The sequence below is a fragment of the Jaculus jaculus genome, chromosome 5 (genome assembly GCF_020740685.1).
Source record: "Jaculus jaculus isolate mJacJac1 chromosome 5, mJacJac1.mat.Y.cur, whole genome shotgun sequence".
Lineage (NCBI taxonomy): Eukaryota > Metazoa > Chordata > Mammalia > Rodentia > Dipodidae > Jaculus > Jaculus jaculus.
In genome coordinates, this window is record NC_059106.1 from 154,367,655 (window position 1) to 154,380,185 (window position 12,531).

General features: G+C 37.2%; 1 protein-coding gene across 1 annotated transcript; it reads right to left on the minus strand.

The window, feature by feature from the left end:
- Positions 1 to 6,956: 6,956 nt before the first annotated feature.
- LOC101614852 (keratin-associated protein 26-1-like) lies at positions 6,957 to 7,601 on the minus strand. The gene has a single exon (XM_004654407.2). The coding sequence runs from the start codon at positions 7,599 to 7,601 to the stop codon at positions 6,957 to 6,959; it is 645 nt and encodes a 214-aa protein (XP_004654464.2).
- Between the last annotated feature and the right edge of the window lie 4,930 nt (positions 7,602 to 12,531).

Below are 12,531 nucleotides of genomic sequence, written 5' to 3' on the forward strand. Positions count from 1 at the left end.
ATTAATGAAACAAAGAGTTGGCTCTTTGAAAGGATAAACAAGATTGATAAACCCTTAGCAAATCTGACCAAAAGAAAGAGAGAAGAGACACAAATTAATAAAATCAGAGATGAACAAGGTAACATCACAACAGATTCCAGAGAAATTCAAAAAATCATAGGGACATACTATAAAAGCATATACTCCACAAAGTATGAAAATCTGAAAGAAATGGATGAGTTCCTTGATCTATATGACCTACCTAAATTAAATCAAAATGAGATTAATCACTTAAATAGACCTATAACAAACATGGAGATCCGAACAGTTATCAATAATCTCCCAACTAAAAAAAGCCCAGGCCCGGATGGATTCACTGCTGAATTTTACCAGACTTTTAAGGAAGAGCTAACACCATTGCTTCTTAAACTTTTCCAGGAAATAGAAAAAGAAGGAATTCTATCAAACTCCTTCTATGAGGCCAGCATCACCCTGATACCAAAACCAGGCAAAGATAGAACAAGAAAAGAAAATTACAGACCAATCTCCCTCATGAACATAGATGCAAAAATTCTCAACAAAATATTGGCAAACAGAATACAAGAGTATATCAAAAAGATCATTCACCCTGACCAAGTAGGCTTTATCCCAGAGATGCAGGGATGGTTCAACATACGCAAATCTATAAATGTAATACATTACATAAATGGGTTGAAGGACAAAAATCACATGATCATCTCATTAGATGCAGAGAAAGCATTTGACAAAATCCAACATCCCTTCATGATAAAAGTCCTACAGAGACTGGGAATAGAAGGAACATATCTCAATATAATAAAGGCTATTTATGACAAGCCTACAGCCAACATATTACTAAATGGGGAAAACCTGGAAGCTTTTCCACTAAAATCAGGAACAAGACAAGGGTGTCCACTGTCCCCACTTCTATTTAATATAGTTTTGGAAGTCTTAGCCATAGCAATAAGGCAAGAGACACACATAAAAGGGATACAAATTGGAAAGGAAGAAATCAAGTTATCATTATTTGCAGATGACATGATTCTATACATAAAGGACCCTAAAGACTCTACTAGCAAGCTGTTAGAGCTGATCAAAACCTACAGCAATGTAGCAGGATACAAAATAAATACACAGAAATCAGTAGCCTTCATATATGCTAACAACAAACACACAGAGGATGAAATCAGAGAATCACTCCCATTCACAATTGCATCAAAAAAAATAAAATACCTTGGAATAAACCTAACCAAGGAAGTAAAGAATCTATACAATGAGAACTTTAAAACACTCAAGCGAGAAATTGCAGAAGACACTAGAAAGTGGAGAAATATCCCTTGTTCCTGGATTGGAAGAATCAATATCATGAAAATGGCAATCTTACCTAAAGCAATCTACACATTTAATGCAATCCCTATCAAAATTCCAAAGGCTTTCTTCATGGAAATAGAAAAAACAATCCAAAAATTCATTTGGAATCACAAAAAACCTTGAATATCTAAAATAATACTGAGCAACAAAAAAGAGGCTGCTGGTATCACCATACCTGATTGTAACCTATACTACAGAGCCATAGTAACAAAAACAGCATGGTACTGGCACAAAAACAGACATGTAGATCAGTGGAACAGAATAGAGGACCCAGATGTAAGCCCAAGTAGCTATAGCCACCTGATATTCGATAAAAATGCCAAAAATACTCATTGGAGAAGAGACAGCCTCTTCAGCAAATGGTGTTTTGAAAACTGGATAAATATCTGCAGAAGGATGAAAATAGATTCTTCTCTCTCACCATGCACAAGAATTAAGTCCAAATGGATTAAAGACCTTAACATCAGACCGAAAACTTTGAAACTGCTAGAGGAAAATGTAGGGGAAACCCTTCAACATATTGGTCTTGGCAAAGACTTTCTGAATACAACCCCAATTGCTCAGGCAATAAAACCACAGATTAACCACTGGGACCTAATGAAATTACAAAGATTTTGCACTGCAAAGGACACAGTGAAAAAAGCAAAGAGGCAACCTACAGAATGGGAAAAAATCTTTGCCAGCTATATATCTGATAGAGGATTAATATCTAGGATATACAAAGAACTCAAAAAGTTAAATAATAAGGAATCAAACAAGCCAATCAAAAAATGGGCTATGGAGCTAAATAGAGAGTTCTCAAAGGAAGAAATACGAATGGCATATAAGCATCTAAAAAAATGTTCTACGTCACTAGTCATCAGGGAAATGCAGATTAAAACTACATTGAGATTCCATCTCACTCCTGTCAGATTGGCCACCACATGAAAACAAATGATCATAAATGTTGGCGGGGATGTGGAAAAAAAGGAACCCTTCTGCACTGCTGGTGGGAATGCAATCTGGTCCAGCCATTGTGGAAAACAGTGTGGAGGTTCCTAAAACAGCTAGAGATTGATCTACCATATGACCCAGCTATAGCACTCCTAGGCATATATCCAAAGGACTCATCTCATTTCCTTAGAAGTACATGCTCAACCATGTTTATTGCTGCTCAATTTATAATAGCTGGGATATGGAACCAGCCTAGATGTCCCTCAACAGATGAGTGGATAATGAAGATGTGGCACATTTATTCAATGGAGTTCTACTCAGCGGTAAAGAAAAATGAAGTTATGAAATTTGCAGAAAAATGGATGGACCTGGAAAGTATTATACTAAGTCAGGTAACCCAGGCCCAGAAAGCCAAGCGCCACATGTTCTCTCTCATATGTGGATCCTAGCTACAGATGACTGGGCTTCTGTGTGAGAATGAAAATACTTAGTAGCAGAGGCCAGTAAGCTGAAAAGGAGACATACAGGGTGGAGAAAGGAAGGGAGGAGGATACTTAATAGGTTGATATTGTATATATGTAATTACAATGATTGTAATGGGGAGGTAATATGATGGAGACTGGAATTTCAAATGGGAAAGTGTGGGGGTGGGGAGGGAGGGAATTACCATGGGATATATTTTATAATCATGGAAAATGTTAATAAAAATTAAAAAAAAAATAAAATAAAATATGGAAACAAAATAAAAAAAGAAAATATACACTAAGGTGCAATGCTTGTTTTTATTTAATTTAATTTAATTTTTTTTTCCACTACAGCTGCCATATTCTTTGAACTCCCTGAATCTCTGGTTTGGTATTTGTCATTAACATTCGGACATTCTTTTTTGTTGTTGTTTGTTTGTTTGTTTTGTTTTGTTTTTGTTTTTCAAGGTAGGGTCTCACTCTAGCCCAGGCTGACCTGGAATTCACTATGTAGTCTCAGCATGGACTTGAACTCAGGGAAATCCTCCTACCTCTGTTTCCTGAGTGCTGGGATTAAAGGCATGTATCACCATGCCCAGCCATTTCTTCATTCTTAACCATTGTTGAACTATTAGGTAGATTATTTCTCTACTTCATCTCTTCTTTTCTCTGCATTCTAATTTATAGTATGTACATGAACCAAAGTTCTCTACATGAACACAGCCAAAAGAATGAATATATGTGTGTGTGTGTGTGTGTGTGTGTGTATTTTATATATACAACAGACTTAATAAATTGGATTGTGTTATGAAGTCTGGGAAGACCAACAATGTCTATGTGCAAACTGGATGGTCTAAGAACCTGCCAGCTACTCAGTCACTGAAGTGGATGCTTCAGCATTCCCTCTCTGGTGCTGAAGGCTGAGGAAAGGGGATCCCTGGAGAGCTACTGGTCCTTAATCCACACTGGAAGATTGAAGAAGCCAGGTCGGGATGTCAGAAAAAGATGGCAGCAGAAGGATAGATGTCCTCATTTGCAAACAGCAATGGTAGTCAAGCAAATAGTACTACATTTCTCCAGAGCCTGTTTGTATTTAGGTGATGGCAGGAAAGTTTGTTTACTCTGAGGGGTGGCCTTTTCCGCTGAGATCATCCTTCCGGGAGCCATCTTCACAAACCTGTACAAAAAAACTGTCCGTGCTTCCTAAGGCAATCCAGTTGAGACTGGAGATGAACCTTCACAACATACTACACCTTTGAAAACTATACCTATGATCTTATCCAGTCAAGTCTGTCAGTGATCATCATTGCTGCCATCACCAGCATCAACGATTTCTTTACCACTTCAATGTAGGTAGTTTTTTATTCACCTGTCTTCAAGCTCACTCTTTCTTTGTTGGGCTGTACCTTGCTTGAGAAGTAATCTTTCATTGTCTTTGCACATTTTGAACGTCCATCTCTGAACTTAACATTGTCTCTTTTTGTTTTCCTATGAAAGCTCTAAATGTATCACCAGAGTTATTCTAAGTTTACTGTCTCATCATGATAACATCTGTGTCATATTTGAGTCTTATTTTGGTGCTTACCTTTTCTCTTTTACTTTTCCTATTTAACGATAGTCCTGTGGCACTCAGTGGTAGAACATGAGATCAATATGCATTTGGCATAGTTGTAGGAGTTTTAAAGTTAACCTGGGTGGGAATTGGTATACAGATTATATTTACTGGTATCTGTAGAGGCAGAAGCTTCCTATTTTTCTAGCATCCTTGGTTTAAATGATCCACTAGTCTGTTGCCAGGGAGCATCAACACCAGTGGCTGTTTTATATGGAAGCCACTCTTTTACTGCCACATTGTTGGCATGGGGCCATAGAAGAGAAGAGCTTATGAAACTTCATAATTAAGTCTTAGACATTGATGGGCACTGAGCTCTTGAGCTGTGGTATTCCAAGTATTTTAGTAATACCATCCACTACTGAATCAAGACAGTAGAGACACAAGGAGATTGGAAAGGATGAAATATTCTTTGAATAGGTTCTACAGAAATCTATTCTTCTAGAAAAGCTTGGTTTCAACACAGGGTAGATTCTAAACTTGCCTCCTGAGAGCAACCACATCTTTCCCTGTCAGGGTCCTATAAGGCATCCTCTTCCATATTTGCCATGATAAATTTCTGGAGTTTCTGGAAATGATTCCTTCCCATAAGGAATGGGATATCTCCAAGAATGTGCCTACTCAGGAATGTTCTATCATCTTGCTCTTCCATGCCCAGCATCCAGTAATTCATCAATATCTTTACTTTTGCCTTCTCACCAGGTTATAGATTCAGCAATTTTTGCGCAAGAAAAATCCAGTCTGCTATGCTTAACAATATATAACAATCTTATGTACATAAAACTTAGTAAAAGAACTCCATGATTTGCTTTGGAGAGATACTGTATAATTTCATTTTAAAATTCAAGAATAGGCAAAATGATTACAAATGTGACAAATAAGCACAAATGATGACATTTTTGGAACAATGGTCTGTAAATAGATGAGTGTATATGTGATATTTGAACTAATTTGTTTAAAATGATGTTAAACAATCAACAATAGACATGCATCTCATATAAAAGGACGGTATCTAAGATGTGATTTCTTCAAGGTCAAGTGCTGGGAAAGGATCTGGGAAGGTTTTGAAAATGAAAGATTCAGGTGTGATCAAGTTAAAATCGGGGGGGGGGGGAAGATGAGGTACTTTCCAGCTCTAGAAAAAAATTTTAGACAGGTTCATGAGTCCAAGAACTGTCATTCTGTGTGAATGTCAGGCAAGGTTAGGACTGAAGACCAGAGGCAGATCATGGTCTGAAAGAAAGACCTGCTAATTAGTTATGGAACCATTGTCCTTCCAGCATGCCAAGTTTCTAGGCAGATGTATACTAGAGAAGGGGAAAGCTTTCTGTAACCTCATAATTAAATCGTAGGCTTTTAGTGAAGAAGTGAGATTGTGTACTTGCCCTGTGATCTTAAAGTTTTTCTCAGTAATTTTGAAATGCTCTTTAAATTTTTATTGTGCTATTTGCATTGCCCACTTCTTTCCACTAGAGCTCTGAACATACTCACCAGAATTATTTTAAATTCCACATCTGATCATTCTAATATCCATGTCATGTTCAAGCCTGACTTTTATATGTAGTGTTTCATCTACTTCTCTTTTTAAGGCAGTCATCTCCAATACCACAAAAAGCTGAGCATTCCCATCCTCACAGTTTAGTTTTATTTTAATTAACAAAATTAAATGAGATCTTCCCCATAGGGAATGACTTCTGATAAACTCTGATTGTTCATGATAGTCTTAGGTCTCTTGCCTGGTGCATTTTGGCTCCAGACTTGGCAAGTGTGCAATACCTTTTAGTCGTCCCATAAATAGGAGGCTAATAAATGATGTCGGACTGTATTTTATTTTTCATGACATTATAGAAGGGCAACATGATTGAGTGGATGCTTATAAAAGACACATACTCAGGGACCAATCATGTATAAGATGTGGTTGTGGTTCAGTGTTTGCAAAATTTGAGTTGGAGAGCATAATACTGAAGAAAGAGAAGAAATTCAATAAAAGATAGCAGATATTATGGTATGGGGTTTGGATTATTGATTTATGGGAACAAATGAAAAGCCTCATCAGGGGCTTAGGAGAAATGGATGGGTATGTTCATAAGCAGAAGGCTAAGATAAGAGTAATCACTGCTAAGTTTGTCTTTACGTCATAAAGTAAATCATGACTTTTTGGGCCTCTCAAGTACATGTACTCCAAGTCTGTACACTTCTAAGGTTTCAAATCCTTGCTCTGTTATCAGCAAAGAATATGTGGTACAATATCAGCTGTCCCATTCCCTTACTGCCCAATCAGCTGAGGTGATTCATTTTTGTGTCAGGATGAAGTAATGAAAGAACAATAAATGAACTGCTCTCTTAATTCTGAATCAAACTCATTTATTATAGTGTGAATCAAGCATATAGTACCCATATCTGAAGAACAATGGAATAGAATTGTGAACAAAATGTTTATATCAAGGAAAGATAAAATATGAAAGGCACAGTTGCATTAGGACAGGAAAGCACAGTGTCTATAAGGAAAGAAGCAGAAGTCCATGGAGTTTGATTATTTTGCCTGATCCTCAGTATGTCTCTTCTCTGGAACAAGGAAGCTACTGGCCTCCCAGTGCAGAGCAAGATGGACGACAATTGCCAAACACAGGGGTCAGTGGCTGGCAGCCATTGAAGACAGGCTGCAAGGGTCTGAGGCTGCTGGACACAATGTGAATGGTTTGAGGACCATAGGCCACACAACCCGAGGGTCTGCATCCATAAGTGAAGAGGCTCTGGGGTTGACAGCTGTTGGACACACAGGGGAGTGGGTGACAGCCACCAGACACACAGCCTACAGGTTGGAAACTGTTGATCTGAGGAGTCAGTGGTCGACAGCTGCTGTGAACATAGTTCAGTGGCTTACAGGATACAGGGAGGCAGGAGCTGGAGGTGAGGGAAGAAGCAGGAAGGTAGCTGGTTCCATGGCAGGGTCTGGACACGTAGTAAGCAGCAGAGGAAGAGCAAGAGTTTTCACAGCTGTTGGCTTCCCGATTGGCTGGCTGGCAGCTGACCGGCTCACCAAAGTTCTCCTGGCAGTTGTCTATGACCCAGGTTCGATCTTGGCAGCTACTGGGTAAGCAGAAGATATCCCCACAGCCTACATTCATAGAGCGGAGGCCCATGGTGGGGTTGAATGGAGTGTGGCAGGAATTTCTGAGAGATCCTGAGGCACGGTTTCCAGAGCAGGAGTTGTGGCTGGCCATAGCAAGGTTTCAGAGCAGGCTGTGGAGGAAAGGCAGGTGTGAATGTCTCAGATTCGATTCTGAACTGCATTGGCCTTGGTCCTTTATATATCCCTCAAGAGTGCTGCTTTTGTACACAGACTCATCTTCCTTGTTGTTGTACAAGGCTGCATCTGAACTTTATAGCCCAGGAAATGGGGCTCCTACCTCCCATAAAGCTGGTTGTTCCTTCCAATACCAATCAGTGTGGCTAGATTTTCATAAGAATCCTGCTAAAACTATCCAACCAAAATTTACACTTTTGAATGTTAAGAACTTGTCTCAATCATAATCATCATTACACAAACTTTTTAAAAAAATTCTTCTTTTGAAATCATCCTTTAAAGTTGTGGCAAACTATTTTGAACAGTGGTAAGTTACCTCTCACTGAAGAGAGATTTTATTCTTTTTCTGAGAAATTGCCAAAAGTAATTTAGATACAATAGCTCTATGAAAGAGAATTTTAAAATATCCAATAAGTCATATGGCCAAAAGAATTAAAAAATATGGTTATGTGGAATTTTAAATATATTTTCCTTTATTTATGCATGCCAGTAGAAACTGAATTTGTATTAAAATATCTTTATTCAGGGCATGTATGATCATTTCATTAATTTCCATAAGTTTATGAACTAAATTATCTACGAGAATGTTTTTGAAAATATTATATTTATTTATTTATGAAAGAAGTGTGTGAGGAAGAGAGAGAGAGGGAGACAGGAAGAAGGGGCATAGTAGGGCCTCCAGCCACTGGAAATCAACTCCAGTAGCACGTGCCACCTTGTGCATATGGCTTATGTGAGTACTGAGGAGCTGGGTACTTAGGCTTCACAGACAAGTGCCTTGAATGCTAAGCCAGCTCTCCAGCCATTTCAATATAGCTAGTGAGGTTGACCACAGTTAAAGTGATAGACTCTGGTGTGACTGAGAATGAATAAGTAGAATACTTTAAAGAAAGTTGGACAAAATGGCATTTGTCATGATTACATATTTTCATAATACATTGTTACATAAGTTACATTTAAAAATGATCATTCTTGGAAAAAATAAAAAGTATTATGTACTGATTAACATAGGATTGTATTATGTTTTCTACACTGGATAGTATCTCAATTTCTAAAATAGAGTAAAACACACTGATACAGATAATAACATTAGTATAAATATACAGTTTACCTGGGTTTAGAGAACGTTGTAGGCTATTTCTGAACATATTCTTCATTAACATTGTTTGTAATGATGCATGTGGCCAACTTTAACTGGCCCACCACATTTTTCACATACTGGCACATCCAGTAGCTCCAGTGGCTATTTTAATGGGAATTTCTATTATCTGCTGAATCTAAATTTCATTCCCTTTGGCTAAAAGTTCAATTTAAATCACAGCACTTACTTCTATTTTAATGTTAAATAGACATGGGCACACTTATCAAGTCTCTATCTGCCCAGGAGAGTAGAAAATATGAAATAGAAGGTTGGCATTTTTATGCAAGACAGGTCTATTTTACTCGTGTGGGTATAAATGTGAAATGGGGTGATATAGGCTATGAGTTCCTGGGATAACATGGTGAATTTATCTCAGAATTTCAGGTCAGAGGCCAGTACTCTTTGATGATTGGTAGCTAATGTGACTAAGGAGCCATACCCCAGGCCTTCGTCACCTTGTCCTCGCTAGAGTCTTCTTGTGCAATCTCAGACACATCAGCTCAATAGCATTATTAATGGGTACAGCCACACTTAGCTGAATGCTTATCAAACTTGTGTTTAGATGCTGTTTGTGTTTATGTCTGCTCTTCTCTAACACAACCATGTGCCCAGCATCTATGTCGCGACTTCAACTATGCAGAGTGTGTATGGTATGGGATCTATGCATGTTCTGTTCATACATGGTTGTTCTTTCTAGAAGACAAGAGGTATGGAAAAGAAGAAGTCAATATTCATTCATTTATTCATTTAGTTTCTAGTCTATGATGCACTTTGTAGTGCTGATACATGTGTGTTGTTATTTTATCATAGTACAGGGATCCATCTTCAAATTCATAGAATTTTAGGAAGCCAATCTTTCTATTTGAAGAATTCATATCTGACATTTAGGACATTATATTAGTAGATATGAAGATAAACATCTGAAAAATCCTTGTATCCCCAAATGTTTTAGTCCCATTACCAAATAAGGCATTATACAGAAATGAATTGATATCATCCTTGCATAACTGAAGAGATCTGGGAATTGACTTAATTGCTATAGCCCCCAGTCTGTATCAGCATAACTCTTTTCATACAAATTTAACTCAAGATGCCCACATACTCTTAGAAAACAGAGTCCTGAATGCAAGTGGGGTCCCTATGTTCTGAACTACATTATTTCATGATTATTATGTGACCAAAATGGAGGACTTATTTGCTTCCAATACCAACTACTTTGCCAACAGGCTTCTATAACCTATAGATATTCAGCCTCTCTTCTGATCCCAGAATCCAAAGAGTCCAAGGGAGTGAGAATCCTTCAGATTTAATAATATGGTGACTTTTTACTTAGATAATTAGGGATTCTTCTCATACTTTGCAGAGAAATTCTGAATTTCCCTGTATCACAAAGAGAAAATGCCCTCAGCACACTCAATAATGAAGGTGTTACAGTACGTTAAGGTCAATGATTGTTTCATTCATTCATTCATTCAGAAAATACTTATTGAGCATTTATTATGTTCACTGCATAATGAAACAAGCTGGTGATGATGCAAAACAGAAATGGCTTCTGTTGCCAGACACTTTTTTTTTTTAAATCTTGTAGATATGACTGGAAAGTGTAGACCAGGCCAGTGTTTACCAAGTTCTGTAAGTGACATGCAGAAAAGGCATGCATAGCCCGGTGATTTTACCAAAAAGTTGACATATGATATAAATCAGGAAAGGTGGAATGAAGTGGTAGGGAGCCTAGAAAAAGAAACACATTTCAGGAATTGGAAAAATATTTAAAAAACTAAAAAAAAGAAGTGACAATGCAGCACTTTCAGAGGAAGATTCAAGTTGAATTCTAAACTAAAGAGTTAGGGCACTCTCTGAAGGCATGCTGATGTAGAATATGATCTTAAGGAACAATGCTGATACTAAATTTCAATAGATATTGAAAAGCAGAAATACCTGGGACATTGTTTTTCCTCTTTGACCCTCTAAGATTATATATTTTCATCTATTTTCTGTTTCTGTAATGGCTGTTATCATTCACACTGGGTTTTATTCCCTTTGGTGATATTCTTCCTCTGCCTTCTTTGATGCTATGCCTGTGTCCTCTATTTTTCCAGAGTCCTCTGTTTGGAATGACACTTCCAAAATTCATGTCATCTTGCCTTCCTCAAAACATCCATGATTTCCCTTTTTCATCATAGAAGAATGTAAACCCATGGCCAGCACACTTCAGCTCCTTCTCTTTTAGTGTGCCTGTTCACATTTACAACAAACCACTGCCACACTTTTGCATTGCAAGCAAAATGTTCTACATCTTATTTCCCAACTGTATTATAGGACACTTAATAGCTACCACTTACCAAGCCTTATTATTATTACTACATACCAGACACTATTTTATAAGCTTTACATATAATGTTTGCTTTAATTCTCATTACATCCCTTCCTGACTAGGTGGGATCATTATGGAAAAACGTAGACATATTATTAATAAACACTCCCTAACTACTATCACAGCAATCACAAAATATATGTTTGGTTTGCTTTATCAAATAAAAATTAACCTCAACTTAATAATTTCTCACTTGGGCTTTTCTTACCATACATATATTTTCACCTGGAAAAAACCACTAATTTCCAAAATTATAAAAGAACATGAAAATACATGGAAGGCAACTCTCTTTCATGACAACCCATATTGAGTGTTTGTATCTTTCTCTCTCCCTTAATCCTCAAATTTAATATAGAGTACGACTGGTTTTTTAATAAATTCCAGTTTGCTTCAAAAAGATGGTAAGAGAATAGGAAGGACTCATACCACTTTTTTCACCTTATGTTATAATATTTTGTTTAATAGTCACCTTAGCTTGCCTTAGAGAATAAGTTCACTTTAGATGACAACATAGCAGGACCTACAGGAATCACCTTTTGTTCCGTGCCATGCATCACATTACTGAAATACTGTCCATTCAATAATTAGCTCCCTGCCCAGCAATACTGAATTCAATACTGAATAAATGGTCAGATATTGGGCCATAATCGTCTATTAATTAAAATGCTGTTGTATTGTATGAGCCATGTAAAAACCCATGTGTTTGGATCTAATATGTGAGAAGGGTATGATTAAAAATTTCCCAGCTTTTTACATATACAACTGGAAAGTAGAAATTGTGATTAAGGCTTACAATGTGATGTTTAACTATACATATACACAATGTGGAATCACTAGTACAACCCAACAAATTAAAATTTGTGTCAATTCATTTAGTTATAATTTTTGTTTCTTTTATTTATTTATTTAGTTAGTTAGTTTTTCGAGATAAGTTCTCCTCTAGCCCAGGCTGACCTGGAATTCACTCTTTACTCTCAGGGTGGCCTTGAACTCATGGCTATCCTCCTACCTCTGCCTCCCAAATGTTGGGATTAAAGGTGTGCACCACCATGCCAGCTTTTTGTTTCTTTTTGATGGCAATATATATGACGTATTCTCTTAACAAATTTCAAATATAATGTATAGCTACATAATATAATGTCAATAATTCCTACCCTGCTATATATTAGGTCTCAAAAGCTCACTCAAATGGTGTCAGGGAAACTTTATTCTTTGATAAATATCTCCCTATTTCTCAAGTCCTCTTGCCCAGAAACCCAATATCTTAGTTGTTTCTTCCATGACATTTACATTTTTGGGGACACATATGTGTGATATCACACAATATGTGTC